This window comes from Neoarius graeffei, chromosome 13 (genome assembly GCF_027579695.1).
Source record: "Neoarius graeffei isolate fNeoGra1 chromosome 13, fNeoGra1.pri, whole genome shotgun sequence".
Lineage (NCBI taxonomy): Eukaryota > Metazoa > Chordata > Actinopteri > Siluriformes > Ariidae > Neoarius > Neoarius graeffei.
Genome location: NC_083581.1, coordinates 62,177,912 through 62,199,565, shown reverse-complemented (window position 1 = coordinate 62,199,565; position 21,654 = coordinate 62,177,912). Strand labels below are relative to the sequence as shown.

Below are 21,654 nucleotides of genomic sequence, written 5' to 3'. Positions count from 1 at the left end.
CCAATATGCCAGTGAACTTCTCACAAAACCCGTCCAAATCTTTGTAGTTTGAACATTCTTGGGTCATGAATGCAACGTAAATCCACCTTCTGCCATGTTGCTGCATCCGCCAGCAACACATCTACGTGGCATGGCGATAAATTAGCTCAAAATGGAGGATCAGAGTTGCAGTCAGCTCTGTGTTTTAGTGTAGCGGAAATGGCAATGAGACCAATAACCTTCCTGCGGTGACGTCACAGATGTCAAGGTCATTCACTCAGACCGCTACCTATATGAATAATTTTAATCGTAAAAATTATTATATTAGATTTATTGTTAACACTTAAATCTATTTCTGTGCCATTCTTGAGGTCTCAAGGCATTTATAAACAAAAAGTGAGGCCATGGTTTTGTGTATCTCCTTTAAGTACACTTTTTGAGTATTTGTACTTTACTTGAGTATTTTTTTTTGTGGAAACTTATGACTTTAACTTCACTATATTTGAAAGACAAATATCGTACTTTTCACTCCACTCCATTTCTATTAAGGTCCTCGTTACTATGAAGTAGCTTTGAAAGTGAATGTTTTTTCTTTTCTAAAACATGATTGGTTTTTTCGCAGGTGACACTGATCAGTAATCACTAGGGTCATGTCACACCCATAGACTGTTTAAAATGATTTCTCAGCAGCATTATTTGAACACGATCAGTTGATGGCAGAATGGAAGAAGGCGGTTCTTCTGGGGAATGCACGCCCCCAGGGCCATACCTCGAACCCATGTTTCAGTTTTCTGTTTGGATTAAAGATTCGTTTTGTTTTAATTGTTTGCATTGTTTGCCTAAATTGAACCCTATCACCGCCTACAAAAAACTCCCTGTCCAACCTGCGGAAGCATATTGAGGTATATAAACGTTTTATTCCAAGAGAAAGCTTGCAACGAAGTTGTCTGTGCTTTTAGAGCTAGCGATAACGTTGCAATTGCTATGCAGTCTGGTTAGTCAAATGACTTTCTATGGATTTGCCCGCCAAGCTGCCATCACCTTGTCCATGGCTAACGTTAACACATAGCTAGTTAATTGGACACTGTTAGTTAGCATGTAAAAATGGAGTTATGCTAACACGAATAACTTATCTGAAGTCCTTTCAGAAATATGTTTTAGCATAACCTTGCCAAATAAACAAAATGTAGAAATCTTTCTTTTCTAGTAGCTTTAGCTACCCAATATGATTTTGAGTTTGAAAAGAGTTTGCTAGCATGTCAGGTGGAGCTTCAACGCTACAGGTTCTACAAGCTAGTCAGTAAATCCAATAGGTTGCTTCAGAGGCAATAATACAACAATGCATTGACACAAAATGTACGTTTAATACTTAAGTATTTTTAAAAGCAAGTACTTCAGTACTTTAACTTAAGTAAAAATTTGACTGTACAACTTTTACTTGTGGCGGCACGGTGGTGTAGTGGTTAGCGCTGTCGCCTCACAGCAAGAAGGTCCTGGGTTCAAGCCCCGGGGCCGGCGAGGGCCTTTCTGTGCGGAGTTTGCATGTTCTCCCCGTGTCCGCGTGGGTTTCCTCCGGGTGCTCCGGTTTCCCCCACAGTCCAAAGACATGCAGGTTAGGTTAACTGGTGACTCTAAATTGACCGTAGGTGTGAATGGTTGTCTGTGTCTATGTGTCAGCCCTGTGATGACCTGGCGACTTGTCCAGGGTGTACCCCGCCTTTCGCCCGTAGTCAGCTGGGATAGGCTCCAGCTTGCCTGCGACCCTGTAGAAGGATAAAGCGGCTAGAGACAATGAATGAATGAATGAATGAACTTTTACTTGTATTGGAGTCACATTTGACCAGTGGGATCTGTACTTTGACTTCAGTAATGAAGTTGGGTACTTTGCCCACTTCTGCAATGGACTGATATTCCCATCTATGGTGTATTCCTGACTCATGCTGCATGTTCTGGGATAGGCACTGTGACCCTGTCCCTTCTTTAAGTCAAATGAATGTTGTACATATGTACAAATCCCTCTATCCTCTATTATCAGGGTGAAAACCAAAAAGCATTCAACACAAAAGGGTTGTTTCCTGCAACACTTATATCCCTGTAGCCAAAACAACAATAGTCACACAATGGGAAACAATTGATAATTTGCCAGGTGTGAATTAAACCCATGACCACAGTAAAGAGGATGATGATGTGAGATTTACACTGTTTACATGATTTACTTTATGTTTTAAGTAATTGACTTGTAAGCTGGGCGGCACGGTGGTGTAGTGGTTAGCACTGTTGCCTCACAGCAAGAAGGTTCTGGGTTCGAGCCCAGTGGCCAACAGGGGCCTTTCTGTGTGGCGTTTGCATGTTCTCCCTGTGTCTGCGTAGGTTTCCTCCAGGGGCTTAGGTTTTCCCCACAACCCAAAGACATGCAGGTTAGGCTAATTGGTGGCTCTAAATTGTGAACGTAGGTGTGAAGCGTGAATGTGAGTGTGAATGGTTGTTTGTCTCTATGTGTCAGCCCTGTGATGATCTGGCAACTTGTCCAGGGTGTACTCCGCCTCTCGCCCACAGTCAGCTGGGATGGGCTCCAGCTTGCCCGCAGCCCTGCACAGGATAAGCGGTTACGGATAATGGATGGACTTGTAAGCCAAATTTAAAAATGAACTATAAGATGCTATGTCCATAAGAACAAGCTGTTTGCACAAACAAAATACTTTACAGTTATTCCATGAAATTGAGTCGTACATGAGCTGATAGTCGATGAGGCTCATAGCACCAAATTGGCGATAAGACATGTACGACAAGATTGAGTGGAATAACTGTTTTATTCTATCCACATTCACTAGATTTTGAAAAACAGGGCATTTGTATTTTTTGCAAATTCAATAAATAAAAACTTTATACAAAATGTCTGACAAAGTCATTTCTGCTTAGAATATAACCAAACCAGCGAAATGACAGTAGCAAATAGTGAAAAATATTATAATTCTTGAAAAAAAAAAAACCCAATACATTCTTACCATCAAATACTTTTATTCTATATTTTGTTGCTTTTTTGTATTTTTGGGGTTTTGTTTTCGAGTAGAGTTTTTTTTTTTTATCCTCGGTTGGTTCAGCAACACGTGCCACCATTTTGTTTTTCTCTATTCACGGTATATGAGCTGATAGCCTAGTAGTAGAGTAGCCAATCAGAGCGTGCGATTGTGCATATCCAGTGAATATGGATAGAATAATTCCTGATAGCCACCCAGAAAATCAGTGGAACTACAATTGGAAATGTAAACCTGCGGTCAGATGAGATGAAAATGGAACTTTCTGACCCTGAACACAACCGGCATGTTTGATAAAAATGGAGACCGTGTATAAGGTAAAGAACCTGATACTCACTGTAAAATATAGCTGAGAATCATTTATGCTGTATCTTGCAGCGAGTGGCTCTTCAAGGCTCTTGGAACTCAAAACCTATTTTTTTTGTTTCTTTTTTATGATTAGGCTTTGACAGATTTTTTTTTCCAACAAGACAACACATCTGAGTGTACAATTAAATTGACAAACGTTTCAAGAGCACAAAATCCATGTTTTGCAATGACAAAGTCTGGATTTAAACCCTACTGAATACCAATGGGCTGAACTGAAGAGGACAGTCATCATGCACAAATCTAAGAATATATACAAGATCCAAGAGAGCTTTATTGTCAATACGTCCATATACAAGTATAAAGTGCATTGAAAGGCTGTTTCCCTCCAGCTCCCCATGGTGCATTTATAGAGAAAATACAAATATAAAGCTGAATACAAATATCCAACATTCCTCTTCAAGTGTCTGAGGTGGTGCCAATAATTATGAAATGAGTCATTGAGATATTTGAAATGATCTGAAAGCTTATGGTATCCCAACATCTCATCTCATCTCATTATCTCTAGCCACTTTATCCTGTTCTACAGGGCCGCAGGCAAGCTGGAGCCTATCCCAGCTGACTACGGGTGAAAGGCGGGGTACACCCTGGACAAGTCGCCAGATTATCGCAGGGCTGACGACCAACCATTCACACTCGTGGACAATTTAGAGCCACCAATTAGCCTAACCTGCATGTCTTTGGGCTGTGGGGGAAACCGGAGCACCCAGAGGAAACCCATATAGACACGGGGAGAACATGCAAACTCCGCACAGAAAGGCCCCCCATCAGCCACTGGGCTCAAACCCAGAACCTTCTTGCCGTGAGGCAACAGTGCTAACCACTACACCACTGTGCCGCCCTGAGCTAGAATGCGGTTTTAAAATGAAAACCATTACATAACAGTTCTAACTAAGTGTTACTTTTGACATAATCCATCCATCCATTATCTGTAGCTGCTTATCCTGTTCTACAGGGTTGCAGACAAGCTGGAGCCTATCCCAGCTGACTACGGGCGAAAGGCGGGGTACACCCTGGACAAGTCGCCAGGTCATCGCAGGGTTGACGCACAGACACAACCATTCACACCTACGGTCAATTTAGAGCCACCAATTAACCTAACCTGCATGTCTTTAGACTGTGGGGGAAACCCACACAGACACGGGGAGAACATGCAAACTCCACACAGAAAGGCCCTCGCCAGCCACTGGGCTCGAACCCAGAACCTTCTTGCCATGAAGTGACAGTGCTAATGTTTTTCACTAGATACTTCCAGTTTTTAAATATTTTGATTTAATGCAGGGCGGCACAGTGGTGTAGTGGTTAGCGCTGTCGCCTCACAACAAGAAGGTCCGGGTTCGAGCCCCGTGGCCGGCGAGGGCCTTTCTGTGCAGAGTTTGCATGTTCTCCCTGTGGGTTTTCTCCGGGTGCTCCGGTTTCCCCCACAGTCCAAAGACATGCAGGTTAGGTTAACTGGTGACTCTAAATTGAGCGTAGGTGTGAATGTGAGTGTGAATGGTTGTCTGTGTCTATGTGTCAGCCCTGTGATGACCTGGCGACTTGTCCAGGGTGTACCCCGCCTTTCGCCCGTAGTCAGCTGGGATAGGCTCCAGCTTGCCTGCGGCCCTGTAGAACAGGATAAAGCGGCTAGAGATAATGAGATGAGATGAGATATTCATGCTTCATCCTCATCCCTCAATTAGCAACCCAAAGGAAACAGGGAAAATAAATAATCCCTTAGCTAGAGTTATGAAGGAAGACGTCAGCAGGGGGAGCCATCCTCCTCAGAACAGCAAAATCAGACCAGTCTAGTTTATATGGAATCATTAGACGAATTAATTGGTCATTATAACAAATATCTGATAAAATCAGCATCATATGGACGCAGTGTGCTTTTATTTGAAAGTAAAATATATGCAGTGTATAACGCAGTAATTAGCCCTGGTTTCAGGTTGTGGCATTACTCTGGAGTAACAGCAGAGGTCAGTACAGACCTCTACAGCAGTCCCTGCACAGTTTACTTCAAATTACCTTTGGGCTTTTTTCAAACTTAACACTGGTCATAGTGAAACATTTTGCAAGAAGTGACAGAATAGATCTTTTTGCATAGACTGAGTGAAACATAGTACTGAGAATAGAATTAATTGTTTTTTTAAATAATGAAAACACAAAGTTCCAAGCACACAAGTATAAAGCAGTAGTAAGACTCATATTACAGGCTCGTGTTGCACTGTCTGGGTATCTTTCACTTGTTCCACACGCATCGCTGCTTTGGTCAGGATGGCATCTCTTATTACCCGACTCACACCAAGGAGGTATTATTTTTTCCTCCACTCCACTCATGTTCCTGCCCAGCAATCCTTTATAATTTACAGGTTGCCCACTGTTGGGTCAAATAGATAAATCTATGAACAGAGGTGCTTATGTATCCTCCAAAAGCATTTACACTGACTCAGCAACACTTCCACACAACTTTATTTGTTACGCCACAGTTTACAGTAGCACTACAGCTTTAACAGCAACACACAATGAGCATACGTTACACTACGTACAGTGCAGATGACTGAATAACTTGACTCCAAATTAGAGGACCAGACTTGGTACAAGACAAGTGAAAAACATCACAAAACAGATAAAGGATCAGTGCTATTATTTGGGTGCCAAAGCATAGGAAGATGGGTGTTCAGTTGGCACAGAAACACATTCATGCTGCAGCCTACAGACTTGGACCTTGAATTTCAATGCCTTTCCAACATCCGTCCACTTTGGAGAGTGATATAACGTGGCTTAAAATGTGTGGGAGTGCGAGTGTGGTAAACAGTGGCCTGAGAAAGGCCTGCTCTTCAGATGGGCTTCCTGAAGTTCTGGCCAGCAAAGCGGGCCTTATCTCCAAGCTCTTCCTCAATCCTACACACAAAAATAATAAATAAAAAATCATACAACCTTTCACATTAGGACAGAATGAAATTCATCTTGCTCATGTCTCTCTTCAACTGCCTTATTAAAAGCAGTGCCGCCATAATTTTAAGCTAATCACTATTAGCATGTGTGTGAACTATGTACAGAAGAACACATCCATTTATTTTTTTTCGCGGCCTGGTTTCCATCAAATCCTGCGCTCTGATAGGATACGAACCCGCTTGCCAGCCAATGATACGGACCCTGGTTATGGACCTCTGCCGACTCACTCATTCACAACAAACATAGTAGCATTTTTTTGTCAACATTTATAAGATTTATTTACAAGATTATCAAAAATCTTATAAATTTTTGCCAGCATTTCTCAGGATAATAGCATTAATTTTACATCATGGATAGTGATAACGACAGTCTTCACAGCGAAAGTGAGTTTTACTACCCTGAGAAAGAAGAAATAAAACATTTTAGCTTTCTCCTGAAAACTGTTGCTAACGTCGAGCAAAAACATGGCTGAATCCTGAATGACTCAATTTTGTATAAATAGAGGACTACATAGGCAGCAAAATGTAGTTTTTTTTTTTCCCCTGCCATGGAAGTGCACTTGTATACCGAGGAGGAAGCAATTTGCATTACAGTCGTGAATGAGGATTCAAAATAGCGGCTTGGCTTGGTTTTCCCTTTCAAGCGCTCTCGCTTTGTTAGAATTTGGTAAAGAAAACAATTAACACATTTACCAGCTTAAAGTTGGTCCGTATGGTGAAATACAGTGACCTCGGCCTTGAATACGGGCCTCGGTCAGTACTTTCAAGACCTCGGTCACGGTATTTCACGATACGGACCTCCCAGCTGGTAAATAACATATGTATTGAGGAGTGTATGGAAAACACTAAATCACAAACAAGTCTAATGGCAGCTGCTGGCAACGAACCGTGTGAGAAGCTGGCATTTTCACAGAAGGCTTTGTGTTGTGTCCCACCCCCATTAAAGGTAGTTGTAAATAAAGAGAGAAGTCTGTATAATTTAGTCTTATCCCCATCTCTGACAGCAGGATTAGACAAGACATGAGAATCACTGCTTACTTACTCTGCTTTTAAACATTTGAAGGAATTCAATAACTGCCCTTACACTTGTTATAAATGGCTTTTCGGTTCTTTTCAGTACAGACTCTCAGCAAGGTGTTAAAACCGTGTGGTCACCACTCATATCGTACTTCAACATTTTTAAATCCAACATGTGACCTCGCTTTGTAATGACTATACCTGAGCAGTTGATTGTACTTAGCCAGACGCTCGGATCTGCACGGAGCACCAGTCTTGATCTAAATTAAGGAACACACACACAAAAAAAACCCCACTTAGGTTACATCGTTTTCATTAATTAATACATAGAAGATTTATTGTAGGTCACTCACCTGGCCAGTACAGAGGCCAACCACCAGATCAGCAATGAAAGTATCCTCAGTCTCTCCAGAACGGTGGCTTACCATCACACCCCAGCCACTGGACTGAGCCAACTTGCATCTACACAATGGCAGGAAAGAGACAAATACATTTTACAGCAAACAAACTTTCCAGTACATGCTAGCTGATGAAAAGCTCAATACTGAACGCCATCAGTGAGTGGTCACTCACGCCTGGAGGGACTCTGTGACCGAGCCAATCTGGTTGACCTTCAGCAGCAGGCAGTTGCAGGCCTTTTCTGATACAGCCTTAGCGATGCGTTTGGGGTTGGTCACAGTCAGATCATCACCCACCACCTGGATGCTGGTGCTGCCTGTGAACTTGGACCAGGCTTCCCAGTCATCCTGGTCAAAGGGATCCTCAATGGAGACAACTGGGAGGGAGAAACGACACAACATTGGAACAATAAGGACAGCAGACTCGAACTGCAAAACCCAAAAAATATTTCAGAAATAAAGTTTGCATTCACTTTTGTATTGAGCCTGGATTAAAAATGCAGTCATCTGTTAAAATAAATTGCACAGAGCCCCTTTAAGCCCAAAGCCACAGTAAACGGGGGCTGTGTGCGCTCAAGGGCACACGAGTTTCAGAGCACATCACCATGGCTCAATTGATGGCTTATCCCAATAAAAATTAACCCATTAAATGCTTTGTCTCCCCCCCCCACACACACACTAGAGCTGTGACCAATCAATTTGTTTAAAAGTCCAAAGAACTACAGTACATTGACACTAAACTCTAATCTGTTTGGATATTAGGGTATTGTGATTACAGCATGTCCAGCTTAATGCTGGAGTATAAAGTAGCACTGCAAAACATGACAGCTTCATGCTACCCGTTACAAGATTGGAAGTTCTATACGATAGTTTAATAGCTGAAGCCTTTAATAGTTTAAGTGTTGTAGAAACCCATAATGCTCATTCAGAGCAGATAAACTCTTAAAGAGAACTGACCAGGATAATCCTTCACAAAGCTCTTGTAGAGGTCAGCCAGCTTGTCATGGCTGATGTAACGGCTGGGATCATCAGGTGACTTGAAATCCAGGTCATATTTGCCATCTTTGTAAAATTCAGAGGCTGCCACATCCATGCCAATCACAACCTTGTCAGTGTAGCCAGCCTTGCTGATGGCAGTCTTCAGCAGCTCAAGAGCTAGGGAGAAATACAGAATTAAAGTCTAAACTATAAACTGATGGTCATCACTGTTGCATTCTTCTTCTGCTTTTAAGCTCTTTTGCAATGTCTACATGAAGAAATGCTCTCTAAAGGAAATTTCCTTTCTTGGTTAATGTTGCAGCTTTCTAAAAAGAAAGCCATTTCTTAGACAATGAAACAATACTACAGATGTACCGACTAACTGAATCCAAAAAGTAGACCCATTTTTGTGTTAGATATTTGAGAAAGCAGGGTTCCGCAGCTGAGAGACATTCAGCACAGCAAAACGTGTCTCGCTGTAGGTGCCCAAAAGCCCCTGCAGAGGCTTGGCCTGAAATCAGAAACCTGTGCTGTAGCTTAAGGAAGGACTTTCCAGTTACAATTCTAAAGTACTAAAATTAGAGCCTGGTTTAAACCATCTATGCTGGGAATGTTTGATGGCAGAAAGCATAGATTTTTGCAGTACATGTAATTACTAAATACAGTTTGAACTCTTCTGACCTCTATGTTTTAATAAGGACACTAATGGCCCTTTTCCACTACCCTTTTTCAGCTCGCTTCAGCCCGACACGGCTCGCGTTTCGACCATCTCAGAGCAGCACGACTCCGCTCGCTTCAGCCCTGCTTAGCACCCAAAACTCGCACCGTTTTGGAGTGGGGCTGAAGCGAGCCAAACCGAGCCAAGTGGGGCTAGGGGCGTGAGGAGACACTCCCCTGTGCACTGATTGGTGAGGAGGAGTGTCCTCACATGCTCACACGCCCCGCGAGCACGCTGGGATCTGTAAACACCGTAAACCCGGAAGAATTACGAATTACGAGAATTTCTGAAGCCTTATGCGCCTTGCCTCATCTATACGCTCTTGCCAGTATCTGTTGGCGTTGTCGGTGACAACAAGCCACAGCACCAAGACCAGCAACACTAACGACTCCATGTCCTCCATGTTTATTGTTTACTATCCGGGTTGTGAGACTACCACTTAAAAGGTCACTGATGTCACTGTTTGCGCCACCTAACGACATCACGTGACGTCCACCCACTTTCGCTAACTCCACCCAATGTGTCCACCCACTTCCAGCCAGCACGGTTCAGCGCGGTTGTAGTCGAAATGCAACTCCAACAGCCCCACTCAGCACGGCACGGCTCAGCCCAACTCAGCCGCGTTAGTAGTGGAAAAGCGGCATAAAGGGTCAAAAGTGGAATTTTAAGAAAAGAAAGTGGGTGTGGACATGAGATGGAACAGCTACATGTGGAAATGTGCAGGGACCTTTTTGACCAGGACTAGCAAGTGTGTACTGCTTTTGACACATTACTCGATTAACCAAGGGCAATGGTTCGTGTGCTAGCCAAAAATCAATGCAGTCTGATGTTACGATTAAATACTACGTATACAAAACAGCATTTGTAGTTATGTAGAAAGCTCCACCGTTCGAGGTGGACTATCAACAGCCTAATATTCATTTGGCTGAGCTTTCATAAGCTAAAATTTCATTAAATGAGCAACAGAGCTTCACCAGTTATACTGGGTGGAACAAACTTTCACCACTCAAGGTCAGGCTTTGGGTTTTGTTGCCCCACACCTGAACCAGATGTGAAAAACAACTTTTACAAACTTCCTGTATAGCAAAATTAGAGAATGAGGTTGTACCATGCTCAAAGTTATGATTTTTTTTGTACTGCTACATTATCACATCATACTTAATTTAGGGACAATTTTATATTAAAAACATTTTAAAGTATTAACATTACGTAACCAAATGAGCTGCATTACTCTTGATCTGTGCTCCAGCTGCAATTTCATAATCGTGTATTGCGCGCATGCACACAAAAAACCTAACTTTTTGCAGAAGGAAGCACAATAACTCCAACTGCCAGTCCTGTGCCTCTCACCTTCTTTGTTCTCCAAGATGTTGGGGGCAAAGCCACCTTCGTCTCCCACGTTGGTTGCATCTTTGCCATATTTCTCCTTGATGACATTCTTCAGGTTGTGGTAGACCTCAGCACCGATGCGCATGGCCTCTTTGAAGTTGCTTGCACCGACTGGGAGGATCATGAACTCCTGCATGGCCAGCTTGTTGCCGGCGTGGGAACCCCCGTTGATGACGTTGAAGGCCTTGGGAACACAAACGGCTTTATTATTAGAGTGCCAGAACTTTCTACAAGCGATACCGAAGAGAAAAGGACAGATTACGCTCTGGCCTGAGCACAATGCATGCTTACAGGCACTGGGAGGATAACCTCTGGATTTCCAGCAAGGTCAGCAATATGGCGGTAGAGTGGGACGCCCTTCTCTGCAGCACCAGCCTTGCACACAGCCAGGGACACACCCAGGATGGCATTTGCACCAAATTTAGCTGAGGATTTACAAAAAAGTACGACACTTTACAAAAGCTACAAACTGAGCTAACCCATTTACCAAATTGAATTTCCTATAAAAATTATATTCACACATCATCTTTGTTCAGCTGTACAACTATACACATTCCCATCTCTATAAAATATCTGAACTTTGCCATTTTCACAATCTACATTTGACAGTGTAGCTTACATTTGTTGTCTGTACCATCCATATCAAGCATCAGCTTGTCAATCTTCTCCTGCTCCATGACAGACACATCCTGTTTGATAAAAAGAAAAATCATAAGTGTAAACCTGATGGAAGCAAGTGTTCCGCCATAAGGCTGGGTTAGAGATCATGCAGTCAACACAAAGCTGGTGCAAAGTTAAACAGATTCACAGCATACAATGGTTAAAATGGTGTACCATGCCTTCCAGAATTATTGGCCCCCCTTCACGAAAATGAGCAAAAAAAAAAAAAAAGACTATAGAAAATAACCATTCAAAATGCCCAGTCCAAAAAAAAAAAAAAAAAGCAGAAACTGACCCTTTTGCCCTCATGTCTTGTTTCAACAGTATATACATAGGAAGTTGTACACAACTAGTGAAGAGTAAACCAAGACAAATGTCTCCAAACTTTTAGACATTACAATAAGAGACTGGACAAATGTTAATTTCTCTAGGGCAGGCATCACAAAATATGTAGATAAGTTTAGTAGAAAAACGACACCTCAAATTTTGCATTAAATAAATGCTTCAACAAAATCACGGTCGAGCTCAACACCACTTGTTACACATTCTATGGTCTGCTTATTTTCATGAAGGGTACCAATAGTTCTGGAGGGAAGGGTATAAATTGCATTGTCCTGAGCAAATTAATTACTCCCATGAAACTGTCTGTCTATGAATCACAATCAAATTACTACTCATCTTAACCAGATTTAAAAAAAAAAAAAAAAAAAAAAAAAAAATCTATGACCTGCAATAACACACATTGTTGAGTTAGTCAAACAATAAATCTTCCTACCTGGCTAACCAGGGCAGGTGCAATTGTTTTATTGATATGCTCAACAGCTTTTGAGACACCTGCAACGCACAAGCAAATCATCACTGACCCGAGTTGAGAGGAACATGCAGAGTTGGCAGGGTTAAAACATTAGACCACAGGCCCCTGAAATTGTCCCCGGTTATTTATTTGCATTCAGGTAAGGGAGCTTTAGCATACATTGGAGAGTTTCAAATGTTTCTCAGGACTTCAGACTTATCTGTTAGTTGCAAAAACAAACCAAATGCCTCATGCTTTGGTACACACAGCTGAGATGACCCTTACTTCAGGTTACTGCACACACATTTACCTGGTTACACAAAGCTGGGGCCAAGTACTCATTTACATATTTTACAGCTCTTTTCACCCCTGACAGAGGAGGAAGAAAGTGTCAAAAGAGGAAAGATGGAAAAACGGGAAGAAAGATAAGCAGAGTACAGTGACAGATCTACATTACTGAAGACCTGGAAGTGTCGGAAACAGTAAATAATTGATGGTTAGGTGGCTGAGGCAAAGCGACCGCATGTACATTTAAACTATTGGGGAAATGTCCTTATTGAAAAGCACATAAGCACAGAGACAAACGTTCAGCATTAGGTAGCAATAATTAAAGGGGAACCGAAGTCATTTTTAAACTTGCTTTATTTCTTAACATGTTATTCAATTACGTTTTCGGTTTTATTAACCTTATATCCTGGCTCGTATTGGCATATTACACTTATCAGCCTTTTTGGTTTTTAGCCACGTTGAATGTAGTTTGTTTGGTCCACGGCAGGCATCGCTCATCCACGTGATCTTCACAAGACTCGTGCGAAATTTCAAACGTGCCGCCATTTTGAAAACCGTTTACACAGCGGCCAGATCGCCACATCATTCTGATTTAGATTAATTTCGAGATTTGCAGCTTCATCAGTGATGGAGATTATTCCACACGACTTCGAACCAACGTGGAGTAGAGAAGAGTCGGAAAGATGACAGGATAAGGACTAGTCCATTGCACTGGTATGTACATCATTACCGTCGCCCAATTAGAACGTGCCGGATCAGGCGGCTGGCAGGTTTTCAAAATAATAAATACATGCATGTTTTTGTGATAAATACATATTATACTAAGTGCATTTCCCACACAATCCTCACTAAGGTTCCGGACAGCACTACAAGACGGCGTCCACACTATAGAGTGAGTCGGGAGTGATTTCGGACACAGGGAAAACTTCCGGCTTGATTACGTCAGCATTCGAAAGAGGACGCGCGCGTCTTTTGACGACGTTGGCAGATGTCGGTCACTTTGATTTCCGCTGTACGTTTTACTTCCGTCCTACGATGTCTCGCACAGGTCTCAATGAATCTCGTTTACGGCCATTGCTTTGACACATGGACTGATATTACAGAGCATATTTCAAACACTCAACTTGCTATAGCAGTGACAAAATAGCGGTCAAAAATGCATTCCTACATTCAACTAAAATGAGATAGGAGAGCATTTTGATAAAATTTGCCTTCAGTTCCCCTTTAAAGAAAAATAGTTTGTAGAAAATTCTGCACTGATTGTCTATAATGTCTGATGGAAACATACATTTTAAATCTTTAGACTCATTGTGGGGTCTAGGAATCCTCAGAGGTAATAAAGACTTCTATGCATTCTCTAGCTCCAATTAATAGCCAAAACGTTATTGAGCATGTTTAAGCCCGGTTTAATAACGTAACCAATTCTGTACTGTAGGATTCCATGAGTTAACAAGTAAAAGAGGTGCCCGATACTAAAAATCTGAAAACCCTTGGGGGCAGCACATTACAGCAGACCTACTTTAATAAACCCCTCCCCCAAAACATAAAACACATCACTGAGCCTTATTGATCAAATCTAACCACTTAAGCAAATCTTAACAAAGAGTCATATCCAGAACATCACAATTTGCAATAGCCTCTCTAACTGCACCTTTGCCCAGATAGCGTGTCTTGTCATTGTCGCGAAGCTCAAGGGCCTCATAGATGCCAGTGGAAGCACCGCTGGGCACTGCAGCTCTGAAGAGACCTAAGGAAAAAGCAACACATTTAAATTTACATAATTTTAGCGACTGTCAAACAATACAGCCCCCCCCCCAAATCCAGCTAGTTAAGGTGACTCACTCCCCCAGAATTCCCCTCTACCACTGGAGTGACTGATGCCCATACAAGGGGCTTCCCATAACCCCACCCACTCTTTCACATACTGCAGATGAAAAACACCATGAACATAAGCATGCTCCACAAATCACGTTCATCTTTAAATCCAGTTCTGTTGTACTAGAGTCAAACCACTTAAGATTCTGCAGATGAAATGGATTTAGACATCTGAACTGAGCAGTGATTCTGTGCTTGAGGAGTCTGGGTACTTGTACCCTCAGCCACCATTTAACTTTCTGTTGGATTCTTACATCTAATTGGTAAGGTGTTGATTAATTTTCTACCATCTGTCCCGGTTCCACTAACGGGGAACCAGGACTCCCTGACCACCTTCAAGCGCAGACTCACCTCTTCCCTGCCCACTGTGTAACTGGGTTTCAGTCTAGACCAACCCAGGCTGTATACTGTCCAGCCTGGGGTTAGCTGTTTTGAGTTCTCCATTTACTTTGTATGGTTGGTTGGTTTACTTAGCTGTTTGAGTATTGATATTTCAACAGAATATTACACTAGGCCCTGCTGTCACTGTTCAGTTGGCACTGGAACTTTGTTTACAAGTTCAGCACTGTGTGTACCTGACTTCTGCAATCATTGTACATCGCTCTGGATAAGAGTGTCTGCGAAACGCCATGCAACAGCATGGCTCGGACAGCAGTTTGGCTAAAAGGCAAGTCTAGGATTTAAATGTTTATTTTCCATTTTGAACTTTTGGAAGGAGTCTCCAGTGTCAGTGCTGTATAATGTTTACAGCTGCTCCTTTGTGTTCCACCAAGTGAAAGTCTTCGGTTCATAAAGATCTGTGCTTTGCCATGACTTGGTAATATGACAGTTCTATGCAAGAGCACACATTTTTGTAAAAAATTTGTCTGTTTAGAACTTGCAACGACTACTCATCGGACAGTGCGTTCGTCCATCAGCTCCTCGTCTAATGCTGGTAGCCGAGAAGAGTTTTCATTTACAAAATCCATCCCAGACAAGTGACAGGAGGTGAAGATGGCGATAAAAGAGCGAGAGGAGAGAAAAAAAAACAAAACCCAACCACACACACCATCCCCAGGTCATAGCAATGATGAGCTGCAAGCACCCCCAAACAGTGAGAAAAGGGTTGTTGAAACATCTGTTTGACTGTTGCAATACAAGTGAAAAATTAACCTGTTCCACACATTCTCCAATATTAAACAAACCATACGAGTCAACATTTGATAGAGCTGTTAATGTTGGTAAAATGCTGTGGGAAGAGAGAAAAAAAAAACAAAAAAAAAAACAAAAAAAAAAACATACAAGCATGTTGTCATAGGGAAATCAATTGTGATCTGTTACTACCTCACACTACCCAGTCAGGTTTTCCTTTTTGTAATACAGGACACACTGGACACCTACACCAAAGCATGCATTATTCCAGTGCTGGGATAATGACCAACATCCAGTAAGCTCAATGGAAGGTGTGAAATGTCTTAGAAAAAGACTCCTATAAACTCAAAGGACAAATGTTTCTCTATACATCTTCCTTCATTCAGACAACTACTTTAAATAGTATTGCATATATGTACTTTGGAAGCTCCATTCTTAAATTTTTGCATTTGCAAAAAAAAAAAAAAACCAAGATGTAGGAAACACCATCACCTTCTGTATGATCAGGAGTCTCCGATTACTGCAAAACTGTTGCTTAAGGTGCGAGTAGGATTTATTTAGGAAACAAAAAGTGACAGAGTTAAACTGGAAAGCCTGGGTGAGAGAGAGTGAGGCCAAAGCATACACTATAGCAGCTCACCAAAAATAGCTATGAGTGCAGATGATGACTAAAGCTGCACTCAGATTGCAGGCAGAGGGGCTGTCCCTCAGCTCAGTACATTCTGGAAAGCTAACCAAGCCATTTGCTAGCTTGGAGGCCCAAACTTCAAAAAAAATTACTCACTGAGCTTCATTAACAGTCAAGTCACATGTTAGGAGTTAAACTGCTGCGTTGCTAGACAAATCATGGTTCCAGTTTAACATATTTGACTACGTAGTGGTTCCAAGTCTAAAGGACCCAATTTTATAAAGTGACTTCTTGATGTATATGCACATGCGGTACAGTAAGCAAAAGGCAACTCTTCATAGCCAAGTGGTATTTATTTCCATTTAGTCACTTGGCAGATGCTCTTAATCAGTGACTTCTATTCCATTTTACAGTGGAGATGCAACACAATCCAGGCTGGATACTGTTACAATGACTATTTATATTCATCTACCACTTGATCCGTTTCTTCCAGCCTACTGGACAGCACATGGGAGACTGATCATGGAGAAAGCAACTCAATGGCTCATTCATTCAGAAAATCACTGCCTGCATTCACCATCTTTTGCCCAACAAGTCCTGACACACCATCATTCACAGCCCCTTTGAAATGTGGTTGCTGAAACAGGTTAAGTTCTGTCTGAGGGAACGTTCAGAATGGATAATGAGTCTACACACATACAAGAAGTCACCAAGTGCAAAGGGTTATGTTCTAAATCCAATGCAAAACAGAAACATGAGCTAGTGATGAGATTATCTTTATTCTGTGACATGACAATAACGGAAATCATTACCTTTCTTAGTGTAGAGATCAACCTCAACTGTGGGGTTTCCACGTGAGTCAAAAATCTCACGAGCGTGGATCTTCAGGATAGACATGTTGCAGGATCTGTTAAAAAAAAAAAAACCCTCAGGAAAAACACCACTGCAGCACACAATTCACAATGATGTAACCTATTAAAGAAATGCAATGTGTGATAAGTTACTGAAAAAACAGTCTTGCTTTTTACACACAAGTCAACTCTGGAAGACGGTTTGTTGTAAAAAAGTACCTGACAGTGCATCACGCGTGATTCATTCTAGTAACGACAACGCTCAGTCACAAAAGGACTGAAGGGATAAAGGTACAGTTTCCTGAATTGCATATGCATGCAAATGCTCTTAAGGGCCAACCACAAGTGAATTCAGATATCTTCAAATCCTCTGTTTGACCTTTTAGGCAAGACATCAGAGGCTTAGCAAACTCTACACGAAGTCATGAATCTCACTCACTTTCAGTAAACCACTTTATCCTGGTCAGAGCCAGAACCTATCCCAGGAACAGTGGGTATGAGGCAGGAATACACCCGGGATGGGACACCAGTCCAGTCCATCACAGGGCACCATGCACACACTCCACACCTATGAGCCAATCAACCTAACGCCATGTTTTCGGGTGATGGCAGGAAACCTATGTGCCCATGGGGAGAACGGGCACTGAAACTCAGGAGGAAACCAAGGACAAATGGAGCTGTAAGGTGGTAAAGGCTTCCTATTGTGCTGCTTAATCGTAGGTCTCCATAAGATTACAGGTGCAGATGGAAGCCAGTACAGGATCAGTTCACAAATAATGGTACACTGAACTGATCTGCATTGATGAGTACTGGTCATGGACAATATAAAAATGTATGCATTGATGTGTTTAAACCTTAAATAAGGCTTAGAGTCAAGAGCATGAATTTCAAACAATGTGCCAAAATGTCTCACCAGCACCAGAATTGCTAATTTTCCACCGTCATTCTGAAAATAGAAAATGAGTAATCCTGTTCTTGGTGACAGTCATACCAAGTTCCAGACTGGAGCCCAAACAGCACTAAAGTCAAGCCACACTAAAGCAATGCATACTTAAAAATGCTAGAAGCAGATTTTCATTAACTGCACACCCAGTACTAAAAAAATCAAACTTAAGTGAGGCCCTGCAAACATTTTTACAAATATGTACCATTTAAGTCAAACATACATGTGCCTTAGTTGGACCAATAGAAAATCTTGTGGCCTTAAAAGTCAATGAAAACTTGCCAATGGTCACAAAACAGCAAGCCGTCTCCACAACCACAAGACAGACAGCAGCACATGCGTCCCGTACCCTGCACTGAGCAGTTCATGGTTTCAAGCATCAACTTTGAAACTGCATACAGGATACAAACAAAAGGAAATACTTCCTGGAGTTCAATTTATTTTTTGTTCAATATAACTGGATATAATATTAAACTAGTGTTCTTTCCACAGGCAACGATCACAGAAATCAATACATCATTTACATGCTAATCCAGGTTAGACACGAGGTCGGATTCTGACGTCATCAAGTGACTACCATACGTGCACCAATTTTACATTAGAGATGTGAATTCTCATTCAGTTAAGACTGAATCGGCTCTTTTCGCTCGGTTCGTTTAAAAGATTCATTTAGTAGACTGCCATTTCCGGAAAGAACATTTCCTGAATCGTTCATTTTCTTGTCAAACTTATTTACAAAATAGCATCCTGATAACTTTACTTGTACATGTTTTAAGTGTACATGGCTGTAAAATTCGGCCTATATTAAAATAAGTTATTGCTCAATGTTATCAAGACAATATATGAAAGTAGCTTGGGATTTTAATAACTACAAAAAGACACCAAGTGTGCAGTTTTGTGAAGTCATTTGAACAAGAGTCAGTGCACTAGTGAAAGATGGAAAAAAAAGGGAGTCAGAAAGGAAGATGAATCAAACGAACGAGTCACTGATCGGTTCACTCGTTTTGGTGATTCATTCGAAAAGACTCATTTGTTCATTCGTTCTTCTACCATCTCTACTTCACATAACGGAGTTGTAAGGAAAAACAAAAACAAACAAACAAAAACAAAAAGGGGGTCAGAAAGGAAGATGAATCAAACGAACGAGTCACTGATCGGTTCACTCGTTTTGGTGATTCATTCGAAAAGACTCATTTGTTCATTCGTTCTTCTACCATCTCGGAGCATCATAACGGAGTTGTAAGGAAAAAAAACCCCAAAACACCCCACTTCTGTCGTTGACAGAGACCCAGTATTAAGATGAAGACTGTCAACTCGCCATATTTTAATCACGAACAGTTTCCATTTCAAGGCCAAATGATTCAGCAAAATGATTCGCTTGGCAAACAGATGAACACACCTCCTCAGAGAGCAGCCATAAATCGACAGGCGGCCTAAAATAGCTTATACTATCTCAGACGGGATTTAAAAAGCCCAACTTTAACTCTGTGAATGATTAAAATCCCGCCTAGCTAATGTAACGTTAAATTAATACTATTAGCATCCAGGTTAACTCTGATAGCTAGCGCACTTCCGTCCTCAAAAACATCCTGTCACGAAGGTTAAATCTGTCCTCGTCGGGGACATTTGAACAAGAGCAATATTTTTGTAGGAAAATGTTTAAATTTGGCCTCACCTCGCCTAGCTGTGTGCAAGGACAGCAGTCTGGTCACTTCACTCTCTCCACAGAGAAGGCGGACGGTTACAGTGGTGCGCAGTGATAACCCCGGAAAAAAAAAAAAAATCAGGAAGCCGCGCGTGCTGGCTTTTCGAGTTACCTGATTGGCCAAATTGGTATCACGTGTCATGCTTGTGCATGCACGAGCGCACGTTTCTCTGAATCACAACTTTTATCATCATTTTATTTATTCGGAAACAGAACACGTGTCTTGATAAAAATAGTTAGAGTCGCATCTAAGCGTTGATACAAAGCGTTTCTGTTGGGTAATTAAAATAAAATCAGTTTTCATTTGAAAGGCGTTACCCAGCAGCCTACGTGCAGAGCATCAGCAACAGACAGAATGCGTCACCTGGGCTTGAGTCAGAATCCAGGGGCCAGGAGGAATTTTCCAACATTCAGTTATTGCATAATTCCACGTGCATTTGATTTGGACTGTACATATTTACACGAAAAACACCTTAAAGGGGATGTTAATACATATTAATGATTATAGACCAATATGTGCTCTAATTATTAAACAAGATGCATTTGATTCATTCATACTATTTACACTGCTGCTTATATGCCAATATGCTGCTTTTAAAAAGGTTATGTATATTATTTAGTTATTTTATTTTTATTTTATTGATATGCTGCTGTGATCTGAGCCCGAAAACAATGTTTCGTTGTATAGAATAGAATAGAATGGCTTTATTGTCACTATACACACATACAGTGAGATTAAAGCATCTCCAATAACAGTGCAAACAGCGTGGAGAGAGAGAGAGAGAGAGAGAGAGAGGAAGGGGGAGAAAAAAAAGGAGGGGGTAAGGTGCACAGTCTGAGGTGTATGTGTTGTGTTACACATTATGGAGTGAGGTATTGCACATATAAAGTATTGCACAGAGACAGTCACATTATAAATTATTGCATGAGAGAGTCACATTATAAGATAAAATATTACACATTATGAAGTATTGCAAGGTAAGGTAAGGTGCACAGACTTGAGGTGTATGTGTTGTGTGTAAGGTGCACAGTCCTGAGGTATATGTGTTGTGTAAGGTGCACAGTCCTGAGGTGAATGTGTTGCGTTTCACATTATAGAGTGTGGTATATAGTAATGTGCAATGATAATACATGATCTATCTATCTATCTATCTATCTATCTATCTATCTATCTATCTATCTGAATTAGTACCATGGTACAATCTCCTTTCACATTTAAAAATAACATGGTATGCAAATACATCACTAGTGTTTCAGAAACAGTCTTTACAGTCTTGTGTACACATACACAAGGCCATGTTTTGGATAACAGACTCTGAGTGTGTTCTGTGCTTGCTTTAGTGATGCTGTGCTGAACCAAGCATCGCCTATGGCTGCCACTGACGCAGTGTGTGTGAGAGAGAATCAGTTTGACCTTGAGAGAGAATGACTCTGTAACTACGGCACCTGGTGTCTAATAGAAGAACAGCACTACATGTGCTGTTTCCACAAGTATAGAAAATGCTAGAAACCTCAATGTATAACTCCATCCATCCATCCATTATCTGTAGCCGCTTATCCTGTTCTACAGGGTCGCAGGCAAGCTGGAGCCTATCCCAGCTGACTATGGGTGAGAGGTGGGGTACACCCTGGACAAGTCACCAGGTCATCGCAGGGCTGACATATAGAGACAAACAACCATTCACACTCACATTCACACCTACGGTCAATTTGGAGCCACCAATTAGCCTAACCTACATACCATGAGTCGTCTCATAAATGTTTTTGTTGTTGTTTTGTTGTTGATAACTTTTCTGTTGGTGGTGATGCAGCTGGTGCACAAATGTATCAATGTAAACATACATGCCATTTCAGAGTACAGATGTGTTGACATTGCAGTTAGATACAGGTCACTTGTAATTAAAGCCGCAAGCGGCCTCGACGGGCCCTCGCGCCAGCGGCCAAGGGGGGCGGGGGCATGC

The 21,654-nt window shown here is 41.7% G+C and overlaps 1 protein-coding gene across 1 annotated transcript; it reads right to left on the bottom strand.

Annotated features, from left to right (window-relative positions):
- Positions 1-5,817: 5,817 nt before the first annotated feature.
- eno1a (enolase 1a, (alpha)) lies at positions 5,818-19,773 on the bottom strand. The gene is made up of 12 exons (XM_060938293.1): positions 19,664-19,773; positions 17,007-17,101; positions 14,212-14,307; positions 12,255-12,313; positions 11,439-11,508; positions 11,111-11,244; positions 10,781-11,003; positions 8,692-8,889; positions 7,910-8,111; positions 7,690-7,798; positions 7,538-7,596; positions 5,818-6,266 (listed from the first exon to the last, which is right to left on the bottom strand). Exons 2-12 carry the CDS (start codon positions 17,089-17,091, stop codon positions 6,203-6,205), a joined length of 1,299 nt encoding a protein of 432 aa, XP_060794276.1. The 5' UTR covers positions 17,092-17,101; positions 19,664-19,773; the 3' UTR covers positions 5,818-6,202.
- Between the last annotated feature and the right edge of the window lie 1,881 nt (positions 19,774-21,654).